Here is a 13905-nt window from a genome sequence, read left to right as displayed (position 1 = left end):
ATATCCTGCAGTCTATCAATCCCCAGTACCTGCAACAGAATTCCACCACCTATGCGCATCATAAAAGTAATGATCATCCAAATTTCTTGGTCAACACCATCACTTCCGCTCCACATATATACACCGTATTACTATACGCTTGCATGAGAATAAGTCAACCTTGTACTATTTTAACCCTCTAGCATGAATCAACACCATGACTTCCTCTCCACACGTATTAATATAAGCTTGCATGAGAATAAGTCAACCTTCTTGTTCTGTTTTAACACTCTAGCATGAAATGATATACTACTGCAGATACCAAGAATTTGTAACACATACATCATACTAGTGCTGAATATATATAAATACCTTCATCACTTTCAAGGGTTAGAATGGCAATAAAACAGAATGCAGATCCTTTGAGAATTCAAGATGTTTCAACTAATTATAGTGACTTTTGATCCATTTTCAATCAGCAGAGAAATATTGTAGATACAGTTATCAAGGCTTTATTACTAAAATAAATCATTACGGAGACACAGTCAATATTGTTCACGTCAGTTTATTTTGTCTTGGTATAAAACCCTGTTTCAAATCTAACTATATAACTACATACTAAACGTCTCAGTGTTGCTATGGGTATAGTCTTGTAGCCAGTCATATATCTCTTCATTTTTTGGATGTTTATCCACTTGCCTACCCATCTGTGTTTTTATCTTTGCACTATACTGCACCGTATGACTGTTGCTATGGGTATAGCCGTGTTGCTATGCATATGTGTTCATTGTTTGGATGTTTATCCACTTGCTTACCCACCCCTGGTGTTACCTTTGCAATATACATCATGCAATAATATCAATATACAACATCATATGACTGTTGCTGTGGGCATAGTCTTATTGCTAGGCATATGTGTTCATTGCTTTGATGTTTATCCACTTGCCTACCCACCCATTTTTATCTTCGCAATATACTGCATCATATGACTTGCTATGGGTATAGTCTTGTTGCTAGGCACATGTGTTCATTGCTTGGATGTTTATTCACTTGCCTCCCCACCACTTTTGCTATCATAATATACAACATCAGATGACTATTGCTACGGGTACAGTCTTGTTGCCAAGTGTTACAGGTTACTGTGTCAGTATTAATGTTGGAGGATTTATGAAAAACACAGTATCATCAGTTTTAAATAACATGATTTCATATTTATTAAAGTTGTTCTATGTAATACTTACATGAGCATTCTAACAACTTCTAAACTATGGAAAATGTTTGGAGAAAAATGTGAAAAATTTACAAGGTACTTATGTAATATTTACACTGCCATGGTAACACATTACCATGATATTTACATATACATTGTAGCAGTCCTACACTTTCCTTTACTCAGACATGCTGCTGATGGTCACCTCACATCACTGAAAGTGCATGTCACGATTTTTTTATCTCAGTTTATACAGTATTGGTATTTTTTCAAGATTACATGATTAAAGAGGGGTGAGAGATTCACTGCTTTTCATTAACTTACTAAAGGGTAGTGACAGAAACATGGTTTTCCATTGGCTCATTCACAGATATGAAAGAAACATTGTTTTTCACTGGCTCACTAGCAGGTGGTGAGAGAAACACTATTTTCCATTGGTCCAACAGCAGGTGGTTAGAGAAACACTGTTTTCGCATTGGTCCAACGGCAGGTGGTTAGAGAAACACTATTTACTGTAGGCTCACTTCATGTATCCTTCATCAGAATCAGACTCCTTAGATACACCCTCAGTGGGTGCAAATCCTAACAAGTGACTTGTAAGTAAACTGTCAAATGTTGTATCAAACCCTAGGATACTTGGTTGATGTGATGGTGTAGGCTGTACCTCACCAACACCAGACCTGTCTCTATGTTGACCATAACTTGTGGCTGTGAGAATACTCGTTGCATCATCAATATGTTGACCAGAAGTTGTTGTCACTATGGGAACACTGGTCCCACTGCCAGGCTGACCATAACTAGTTGTCACTATGGGAACACTGGTCCCACTGCTAGGCTGACCATAACTAGCTGTTGCCTTGGTAACACTGGTCCCACTGCTTGGCTGACCATAACTAGCTGTTGCCATGGCAACACTAGTCTCATTGCTGGGCTGACCGTAACTAGTTGTTGCTGTGGGAACACTAGTCTCTGGTTGACAACCACTAGTTGTTGCTATGGGAACACTGGTTCCTTCACTGGATTGATTGTATATGGATGTTACTATGTCATCACTATTGTCATCTTGTGATTTTTGTGTGACAAGACTTTCTACGAGTCTACTAACCATAGTTCCAAAGTCCCTACTATCAGCAATATCAGTTAGTTGTTCCATTGACAGACCAGCAAAGCCACTGCTTCTACCGTGGTAGGATTCACTGGAAGGTGCTGCTTTTTGTTCTTCTGATGGTGTGCTTCTCTTGGGTTCATCTATTGTTGGGCTTTTGGATGGCAACAACTTTCCTATGGGACTTTTTGAGCTACTGCTGGAATGTAGTAAAGATTGCTCGAAACATTTCTGAAAGCTGAAGGTACTGCTAGGAGGTGAAAAACTACCAGTGCTTGGAGGTGATTTCATGTCTGCCCTCAGTGGGGATTTACTGCCAACTCCTGTTGGTGACTTGGGAATAACCCTTGTCGGTGACTTAGTCAAACCCCTTGTTGGTGACTTAGGGGTAACTCTTGTTGGCGACTTGGTGAAAATCCTTGTTGGTGACTTGGTAGCACCTCTTGTTGGTGACTTGACAACACCTGTTGTTGGTGATTTAGCACCAGTCCTTGTTGGTGACTTGGTGAAAAGCCTTGTTGGTGACTTGGTGACACCTCTTGTTGGTGACTTAGTGAAAAGCCTCGTAGGTGACCTAGCACCAGCCCTTGGTGGTGACTTGCTAACACTTCTATGTGGTGTTTTACTTTTAAAGAGTGGACTACTTCCTGTTGAAGCAGTCAAGGAGAAGGGCCTTGTCACAAGATCTGATTGAAGTGTAGATGCCAATGTGCCAGGAATGTCAACATTGGAGACGATATTTTGAACTTCATTCAGACTATTGCTATCTTCACTATGTCTGCTCATTTCTTTGACTGTAGCGCCCTCAACAAATGTGTCAGATTTTTCCAAACTTTCCGGTCTCTTACTAGATTCTTTGACGTCACTGCCACTAGGTTGGATATCTGATTTCCTCTGTGTTGGAGTCTCAGCATCTTCTTTACTTAGTAGTGAAGAACTCTTGGTTGACATAGAAGGCCAAAACATGGACTCACCATGAGTAGGTGTCTGCAATAACAAATAGCAACTTTGGCATTACAAAAAGTCATGAACATCATTACATTGTGGATGACAGACAGACAGACAGACAGACAGACAGGTACACTGATACATTTAGGCTGACAGCCAGACAGCTTGATACATTGTGGATAACAGACCGACAACATTAACACATTATGGATGACAGACAGACAGACAGACATACATACATACATACATACATACATACAGACAGACAGACATACACACACATACATACATACAGACAGACAGACAGACATACACACATACATACATACATACATACATACAGACAGACATACAGACAGACAGACAGACATACATACACACGCATACATACATACATACAGACAGACAGACAGACAGACAGACAGACAAAGACATTGCTACATCGTGTAGGAAAGATAGGCAGGTACATTGATGCAATGATGGCAAAAGACAAACTGGGACATAGTTACATTTTGGATAATAGAAAGACTGAGACACTGATACATCGTATATAATGGATAGCACAGGGAATGACATACACTCATATAATCTCATCCTCATAAACAGTCACCTATAACCTAACATGAAGTGGTTAATATGGTGCGCCCTCTCTGGCCATTACATTTGTTTCTCATTGAAATCGATTAAAGTCTCGTGACAGTTAGAATTTCCTGTCATCTCTGATTACTATTAAACTTGTTACTTACCTGTGGTTGTTTATGTATATTACTATGTTGATTACAAAACCTAATAGCTTGTTCCAGTATGGGTATACCCTCCTCCACCTGATGACAAATCATAAACTGTGTTAGGCTACATCATTAAATTGGCACAAATTCATTAGATATTGATAAAAAGTTGTAAAAGTGTAAATATCTTCGACAAAGCTCTGTATGTGCAAAGAACCATGTAGTACTTGGCTGTTTTTGTATAAATTTATACATTGCAGTTGAAACTGTTTTAACTAAGGAAGACCTAACACACCTCACTTTCTTTGTAGAATCTATGCTGCAGCAAGCACTATTTTAGTACTTATTAGAGAAGACCTAACAGTGCTCACCACATTTTCCTTGTAGGATATGTAAGCTGGAATTGTTCTTTGTTGATTAAACTGTATTAATTAGGGAAGACCTAACAGTGCTCACCACATTTTACATGTAGGATCTGTAAGCTGCCACTTGTACTTTGTTGATTAAACTGTATTAATTAGGAAGACCTAACAATGCTCACTTCTCCACTTTCCTTGTAGGATCTGTAAACCTCAACTAGTATTTTGATAGTAAAACTTTATTAATTAGGGAAGACCTAACTATACCTACCTCACTCTCCCTGTAGGTTCTGTATGCTGTACTTAGTAGTTTGTTGGCAGAGTCCATCTGAGTCTGTAACTTACTGGACCCATACTGCCATACTTTATAGGAGGCCAACAGTAACTGGAACAGTTCACCATCATTTTCCTTTTCCTTCATATGTTCTATTTGACCTTCTAGGACCTGTAGTGCATAATCGTAGGCTAGCTTGGCTAGTAGAACTCTGTCTACATCACGTAAATACTTCCTGTAACAAAAGTGAATCACATGACATTGAAAAACAAGTCTTCATGGATGATAAACACCTCCTGAACAAAGAGATATTTCAAAATTATTTATTCTTAAGAGAATTCAATACCAGACTCATATCACACTTCTCTGTAAAGCTTCTGCACAAATTGGCTTGATTTGGATAAAAGTATAAAAATAGTGATCATTAATGTACGACGGCATCACTAACTCATAGTTGTGGATAACTTGTGGGTGTCACTTTGGCTCCCATCTTTTTCTATTATTCCATTTCTTTTACAGTTTAATTAGGGTCCACTGTACTACATTCACTTCAATATGTATTAAACAAATTTTTGACATTTGACCTTGAAGGCAAAGGTCAAGGTCAAATGTAAGGATACTAGCAGAAATGCCACATATGATAATATAGGATAAACATTTCAACAGTGTCTGTGTATGTCATACTTCCACAGGTATTTACAATTAATACAGTAATCATTTGGACTTCAGTATGAATATAGTATTGAATTAAACTTTTGTTCCAAACGCAAACTTAAAAACGGTACCTGCAATTTTTTGACTGCACTATTTTTACTGTCTATTTCTAAAACTGCTGTGTCCATTCCTTGTTGCAGCTTGATTAATGTTCACTGTACTTACTTTCCCTGATCTGGTGTTCTCTGTAATTGACTGGACACAAGAAACAGGACTTTGTAATCTTTCATTTTTAGAAGTACTTCCAGCAGCAGAATGATGGAGCGATGCATGTGAGATGGAAAACTACCAGGTCTGAAAAAAAATTAGGACATGCCGTTAGTATTTCCAGTTGATGGACAACTAGTTTCATAACATTTGATAAGAAAGAAATAGAATGGCCCACTAAATTTATCAAAATATACCACTTTGTCATGAATCATTCAACATTGTGTATCTTCAAGGCTTTTACATGTAATTTCATATACTTGAAGTATTTTTGTGTATGTAATGTATTTAGCTACTGTAAGGCACTTCAATATTTACTCAATGGTATAGTGTTGGTATCTAACTTGATCAAGCCATAATGAACTGTGACATGTTTAGGTACATTATAAATGTTTACGATTGAGTGACTGACTGATTGATTGATTGATTGATTGATTGATTGATTGAATGATAGACTACTTGATTGATTGATTGACTCACTGACTGATATCTGATTGACTGGTTGATTGACTGATTAATTCTAGATTGATTGATTAATTAATTGATTAACTGACTAATTGATTGATTGATTGACTCACTGACTGATTTCTAATTGATTGGTTAATCGACTTATTGATTAGCTGACTGATTGATTGATTGATTGATTGGTTGGTTGGTTGGTTGGTTGATTGATTGATTGATTGGTGATATCACTATTTATATTCTACTATCTAACCCTTTACTTACCTGTCAATCTCATCCACTGGTATTCTCCATATACCATTAAAGAAATTACTTTTATTGCGTTCAGCAAACAATCCTTGTGCTGGCATATGACTGCAGTGATGCCATGGTATGTTACCAGTCCCCAGTAACAGATCTCTACTCCATTGGATATTCTGAAGACAAAATGAGACAAAAAATCATGATGAAAATTTCATAATTTCAAACACCTTTGAACATGTACAGTATTTACAACCTGTAACACCAAAGTGATCTCGATTTGTGCCATAATCACCTACAGCTTTCATATTGTGTTTTAAAAGTACAATGTATCACAATACTGTATATTTTTGTGCTGTCTATTTTAAACGAATGCTGGATGGCTCCATCCACTGCCATCCACTGCAAGGAGGTCCCTGTATATGTCCAGTTTGTGGTCACTCTAAATGTAACCAATCTGTAAACAATGTTACAGTACCATTGGGAGGCATGTAAGATAGATGGCAAGATATGTTGAGTCACTCTGCCCTCGTCTATCTGCTCCTAAACGGTTGTGACCAGTGCATGAGGGCACCTCATCATGGTGTACCTTACAGACTACATGTAAAATGAAGATTTCATAAAACAAGTTGTTTTTTACCTAATGGAGTGCTAAATATAATCCAAACTATCATGCTATACCATTCACCGTAACCAGTTGACTGTTTGTTAGCTGAAAACATAGTTTACAAATTGACGATATAAGGGAGGTCACATACAACATGGACAATCAAAGCATTGAAAATTTGTTATCTTACACTTGATACGAATGTTATGAATAAGTGTGCCTCACAGTGAAATTGTTTTACTTGAGTGTTAGGGGTTGTATTAATGTATGAGAGTGTCTCAGAGTGAAATTATTTTACTTGAGTGTTAAGGGTTGTATTAATGTGTGAGTGCATGAATACGGTTAAATCTCACTTGGTAGGAATAAACTGTATATTTTACCTCATGAGTGGACGAGTAGAGGTAAATCTTTGCCATCCTGTAGAGTGATTTGTAGTGTTGTGGAAACCGAGACAGACACAGTTTTAAGGCATCCAAACACAAATTAACCACTTTTAGTTTTTTCTCCTTCTCTGTTGTTTCCTTGCAATCATCTTTAGTATCCGTTTTCCCATCTTTATCCATCTTATCTTCCTCCTTTGCTTTTGTTATCTTGTCTTTATCAGCAGTATCATCTTCAGTTACTAGGGCCGTTGTTGGCAATACTTTAGTGTCCTCACATAGCGTCATCTTTATTTCACTAAAGACAGGTTGGACATTCTCGGTTTCCTGGACTGTTGTCTGTAACTCTGTTGGTTTATTGGTGTCTTGGTTCATTTTTGGCTTGGTTGTCTGGTCATTTTTTTGTTTTGAAGCAGAATGTGTGAGAGTGTAATCATGGTCGATGGGAGTGGCAGTGAAGGTTGGTCTGGGAATGTCTTGTGACGAAGGACTGCTGGTTGATATACTCTCAACTTCCCTAAAATGGAAAAAAACAAAACATTTTGACACTTGTGACTTTGATGTCTGCTGAGGTATATCTCTGATAAACTCATCACCACTACCTCATTTATGATACAGTGTGAACATTACAACTGCTGACATCAGACCATGGACGAATTACAAACAGGGAAAGTAAACAAATGAATTAGATTATTAACACTTGGCTCAGCATGTTGAAAGTACAGAGACTTGTATTACATTCCATCATTTGATATGAACAGTTTTATGGCCTCTTTACACAATAGTTCACCTTCACAAACAAATGTCCAGTTCCCCTGGCATTTCATGTACACATAAAACAGCCATACAACTGTTCTTATCAAACCATGGTGTGTAATACAAGTCTCTGTACTTCCAACATGCTGAGCCAAGTGTTATTAATCCAATTCATTTGTTTACTTTCCCTGTTTGTAACAGGTTGTGTTCGTCCACGGTCTGATGTCGGCAGTTGTATCAACAAAGCTACACCAAATGAGTTTTAAAACTGAGGTGCAAAACTAGTCGAAGATTTAGTTGATACATTTGTTGTTTGTATGTCCATAGTTTAGAGTCAAAACACACTTACTTTTGTTGACCTTTGGCAAATGGCCCACCAGTAGCTTCCAAGATGTAATCTTCTAATATCTTATAGTCTACACTAACAGCATCACTGTCACCTAATAATTTTATTACCGATGCATGGAGTCTGAAATGAACCTGTACATACAACCATAGTTAATAAATTAGTTTTGTCTAGCCTGTAGATTGAAAAATCCATCGTTCTTTCCGCTTATGTATACTGGGTGGAGCAAGTGGTTACATAAGCAAAGGAAATGACAAATCTTTCGGGTCTATCCAGCGTGGCGTAAGAAATGAACATTGCTTTTCCAGATAAGTGTGTGCATGCAAAATAATTTTCAGATAAGCACATGCTTATTATGTTTACATGTACATGCAAACATAATCACTGTCTCTTTCTGAGGAATAAAATTTCTTAAAAAACCCAAATATTTAATTTACTAGACTTTGACAATAAGATCACTGTATACTTGATTTGATTAGATCACATACTTGTAGTTTAGCAAAACAAGATATTCACGGTAGTGGCGCAAGTGCTTGTGGTGTTCTTTGCCACCATAAACGAGTACAAGTGCAACAAGAAAACATCACTCAAGTTCAAATACCTTGAGTACTCACACACTTGTCATGGGATTCTATTATTAATGCATATGCTTATCTGAAAAAGCAAATTTCAAAAAAATATAACTGTACATAGAACACTCATTTGCATACATGTTTAAACATGTAATCACATTTGCAGTGTAAATACAATAGTTGTGCACAGACTGATGCAAGAAATCAAGGGTACATAATGTAACATTAATAATGTACTATTCTTCTCATCAAAGTGGAAAAATCCACAATGTTGTTCCTTTTTATTCTATCATTTGACAAAAAAAAATGGGAGGGACGCATATTTTTCAAGCAAAAAGTGTCTTAATATCAAAGTCATACACACAATAGATAATTTACATACTTCTAATGCCTCCATGGCCAAGTCTGGTGGATTATGGTAGTGTATCTTTCTGGGATAACTGGCATCATCCTCATATAAATGATTGGCAGCCTGGAGATAAACAAAAACATTCAAAATCATTCTCAAGAATACTAGCCATATGCCTTATACAGATTAGGAGTAAAATTTAGGTATAAAGAACAGTCGACTGGCAGAGATATAGATCACAAACAAAGCATGGTTTTACCCAGTTCTCAGTGAAGCAACTGACAAACCTATCAGAAGCACTGTTACTGTCAAACACATAAAGCCACTACACAAACGTATCAGAAACACTGTTACAACTTAACACACAAAGCCTATCAGAAGCACTGTTACTGTCTAACATGTAAAGCCATTACATAAACCTATCAGAAACACTGTTACAGCCTAACACATGAAGCCACTCCATTAGCCTATCAGAAGCACTGTTACTGTCTAACATGTCCCACTACATAAGCCTATCAGAAACACTGTTACTGTTTATCATGTTAAGTTTTTACCTAAACCTATTAGAAGTAATGTTACTGCCTGACATGAAGTCACTCATCTCAACCAATCAAAAATATTGTTACAGCCAGTAATGCATACCTGTTTATAGTGTTCTAGATAGACCTGTGGAGGGCGCCGTTGTTTCTCTGCAATCTTTCCTAACATGTAGTGTATCAACCATTCCTCCTCCTCTCCATCACCTTCACAGTCTTTAGCTTTTCCAAAACACTTCCTTGCTAATTCCAGCATCTCTTCTCTCTTGCTCTTCAAAGTTTGCATCATCTCTGTTGTCATGGAAACCTGGGTCTTCTGCTGAAACAATTGCAACAAATTGTTTAATATACAAATGTATCTAGTAGCATAATAGAAGTTGGTATGTGTAACATTTCACTCTGTGTACTTTGATGGAACCCTATGTTGTATGAGTGACTGTGCAGCGTACTTGTGGTCTTTGCATGAGCACTTGAGGTGTTCTAGATGGTTGTACTTTCACAAGCAAAGTAGGAAACCTGGCAAGCTTGAGGCAAATATCCTGAGTACCCACATAGGTATTCACACATCTGGGATTCTGTTCTTATTGCACATCATCCTTCAAAACAGTAAATTTTGTAAAAACGTAACAAGTTCACCTAATTTCACGTACATTGAATTCTAGTATGCTCATTTAAATACACAATATTTGAAGAATTGCATTACAGTGTATGTACCATTGCTAAATGTGCACCCCACTGATGGAAGTAATCACTGCTACATCATGCGTAATAATGATGTAAACAAGCTTCATATTGTAAGACAAGTCACAGCCTATGAAGTCCACAATCACTGTCCATATCAAATTTGCCATTAACTAAAGTTTGATATTTCCCAAATCAGAGTAAGCCTACCGGGGCTCTGAATCAAATCTGGGTACGAGAGTCACACAATGTCCCACATGCTCAATAAATGAACATCGTTCATTTAGGACACCCCTCCGAGCACTGTATCTCACATTAGAAGTAAATTTTTAGCAACCTATCACATCTCAGTAGTAAATACAGAAGATTTTATCATTGAAGGCCTGAAAGTATTCAAAATTTGGCTAGAAGTGCAAAAATGAAGTTCAGCAATCACATCGATGCCAGACCCCCTTCCCCCTTTGTTGAGTTTGTGTGACATTGTGTGATCATTCCAAAGAAAGGGTTTGAAATCTTTTTTGTTACCTGTTTAAGTTGTCTGGATGAGTGTGAATGCAAGGCATATGCCAAGGAACCATATTCAATCCATAAAGTGTAGTTACTAGGGTCAATCTCTAGAGCTCTTTGAAAACACCGTAAGGCAGCAGCCGCATTCTTCTGCATTGCACTCTCATTCTTGACATCGCACTATGAATAAATGAACAAACAAACATGGGTATATACTAAACAAACAACCAAATATGGGTATATATTAGACAAACAAACAAACATGAGTATAAACAAACAAACATGAGTATAAACAAACAAACAAACAAACAAACAAACAAACGTACATCAAAATAGCCACACACATATACATACCTATAAATACATCTGGTATATCCCCAAATGTTGTGTAAACAAACACATATAAACAGAAATAAACAATTATGATGAGCAAAAAATACACAAATACAGTTACTTTTGTATTTTGTCAAGTAGTGATTCTGATTAATTCATTGGTGACACTGGTTTTTTTTGAGAGTGGAAGGGAAGGTTTAATGTACAAGAAGTCTCCAGGTATTTTATCAGTGTCCTCTGTCAAAATTGTGGTACAAAGATACTGAAGTCTATGCAAGTTCAGCTGAAAACTACTCTGTCTTCAATAAGTGCATTTTCTGATCAGAATATGCTATGTAAAAACACCCCTAGTGGCCAAATTGTTAAATCTTTCATTTTTCAGATAACTGATTTGATGTATTTCACATTTGCATAATAAAACACACAGTGAATCCACTAAACCTAACAGTATGACATGAAATGAGTTGTGTAAGACTTACTGAACTCAGTTTAGCTTCCAGTCTACTGCTTCTTGCTAGGGCCATACCAGCCCAGCTATCAAAACGGTCTGGCCGCACACAGATGTCATGCATGTAGAACTTGATAGCTTTCCTGAAATGAAGTCAATTCCCTATTATACACCAATGTGGACAGTACTCGACAAATCTAGGCAAAACAATGCTAGTTTGCTAATGGCAAAAGTCCTGTCAGATTTATTTCTGGTTTAAAAACACTTGTATAGATTAATATCGCTATCAATTTCAATGGAACCATATTGTCTGCCAACATCTGGTGTTTATCGAGTAATAAATAATTGTCAGTTATCACATGTCAGTACTTACCCCCATTCTTTGTTCTTAAAATAATAATCTGCTAGCAAATAATATAATTCTTTCACAACAGGTCTGTAAAAAAAGAAATAAGATTTATCAAGTTATAATCAGTGGAGTTCTGAACTAAGTATTGTGTCATCTGGTTATGTAGACCTCAGTAAATACATGGTGTGTGTGTGTGTGTGTGTGTGTGTGTGTGTGTGTGTGTGTGTGTGTGTGTGTGTGTGTGTGACTGTATGTATGTATGTATGTATGTATGTATGTATGTATGTATGTATGTATGTGTGTGTGTGCGTGCATGTGTGTATGTGAGTCTGTGTGTCTCTGTCTGTCTGTGTGTGTGTGTGTCTGTGTGTGTGCATGTGCATGTGTGTTGTAAACTTGAATTCAAAAAATTAATTTTTTTAACTTTTTCTTTTGATTGAATTCTTGGCTTTAAATAAGCACTATTAAGTTCATTATTTGTTAGTACATGGACTTAAAACCAGATTGTGAATTATGATTGTTATCACCATATTATATATATGTTGTAGGTCGATGACCTGTTCATAGTTTTATCAGCACTGTTGTAATATCACTTTACATTTATAATTCAATGTTATAATTAAAGTATATATCGGTATATACTAAAATATCACGGAATCCCCTATTAAACCATTAATTAACTGATTTAATTATGCCACAAGACAATTCTTAATGATAGCTTAGATATGTCTTCAACATTATAGAACACCATAACACACTAAGTATATGTTAATCAAGGTTTTAGTTAAGTATTACAATTGTGTATATTACTTTAATATCATTAAGATTTTGCATTTCTTTATCATTTACCACTTTCTAACAAAGAAACAAAGAAACAATGAAACAAACAAACAAACAAGGAAGTGTTCGCTTGAAAACATTCACTATTTATAGAGCTGCGTCATTCATCTACAATAGGTATTAAACTATCAAAGATCAAATTACTATGAGGAAGTTGTACACATGACTGAAGTTGAAGAATAAAACCCAGGTGAATGTAAAGTAGCCTTCATTTAAATATCAATAACATAAATTTGTTAACATTCATAGACACAGCTCATCTCAATAGGCTTTTATTCACACAAGACAAGATTTTTTTGGGGAATTTCCAAATTGAGGCATTTCACCTCTTTCTACTTGGGGTATATTCAGGAACACTTCTGAATCAATACATTGCACCTCTCGGTTACTCAAGACTCAGGAGCATTTCTTGAAGAGACCTTACTTCCTCAATCTGTGTTTTTGACCAGCTTACAGAAAAAAAATCTTAACTGCATATCCTGTGCGTGACAGACAACACTCTACTCTTGACTTGGGGTATTACTACAACTCCTTTAGTCAAAACTTTTGCTGTAAAGTGAAGCTGGTGAATCAAGTTTCCTGACAACAATGGCAGTTAGATTTTATAAAATGGCAGTATTTATTTTTCTTCTGATTTGTCAACTTAGAGTGACTGAAACAAGACAATCGGTATGTAAAGTTTATAACTACACACACGTGGACTGTGAGTCTAGAGGACTGACATCAATTCCAGACACTTTGCCAACATTTGCAACACATTTATCCTTGTCTGGTAACTCTCTCTCATCGTTACCATCAAGTGGCTTTGTTGGCCTTGGGAAATTACAGGTACTGAGTATTACCTATAATATCATCACAGAACTGAGTGACACCTGCCTTAAAGGACTTCATGAACTCAAAGAACTGAATATCCAAAACAACAGAGTTGCAACAGTTGATGGACACATTTTCAAGTATGTGCCTCGACTTGAAATA

The 13905-nt window shown here is 36.6% G+C and overlaps 2 protein-coding genes across 2 annotated transcripts; both read right to left on the bottom strand.

Annotated features, from left to right (window-relative positions):
* Positions 1–609: 609 nt before the first annotated feature.
* LOC144440590 (uncharacterized) lies at positions 610–5547 on the bottom strand. The gene is made up of 4 exons (XM_078129976.1): positions 5483–5547; positions 4601–4838; positions 3989–4066; positions 610–3281 (listed from the first exon to the last, which is right to left on the bottom strand). Exons 1-4 carry the CDS (start codon positions 5545–5547, stop codon positions 1710–1712), a joined length of 1953 nt encoding a protein of 650 aa, XP_077986102.1. The 3' UTR covers positions 610–1709.
* Positions 5548–8314: 2767 nt separating this feature from the next.
* On the bottom strand, positions 8315–11865 carry LOC144440589 (calcineurin-binding protein cabin-1-like). The gene is made up of 5 exons (XM_078129975.1): positions 11773–11865; positions 10979–11140; positions 9879–10091; positions 9270–9359; positions 8315–8449 (listed from the first exon to the last, which is right to left on the bottom strand). Exons 1-5 carry the CDS (start codon positions 11863–11865, stop codon positions 8315–8317), a joined length of 693 nt encoding a protein of 230 aa, XP_077986101.1.
* Positions 11866–13905: the final 2040 nt, after the last annotated feature.

This window comes from Glandiceps talaboti, chromosome 10, assembly GCF_964340395.1.
Source record: "Glandiceps talaboti chromosome 10, keGlaTala1.1, whole genome shotgun sequence".
Lineage (NCBI taxonomy): Eukaryota > Metazoa > Hemichordata > Enteropneusta > Spengelidae > Glandiceps > Glandiceps talaboti.
Note: the sequence above shows the minus strand (reverse complement) of the source record. Positions and strands in the feature narration are given on the sequence as shown.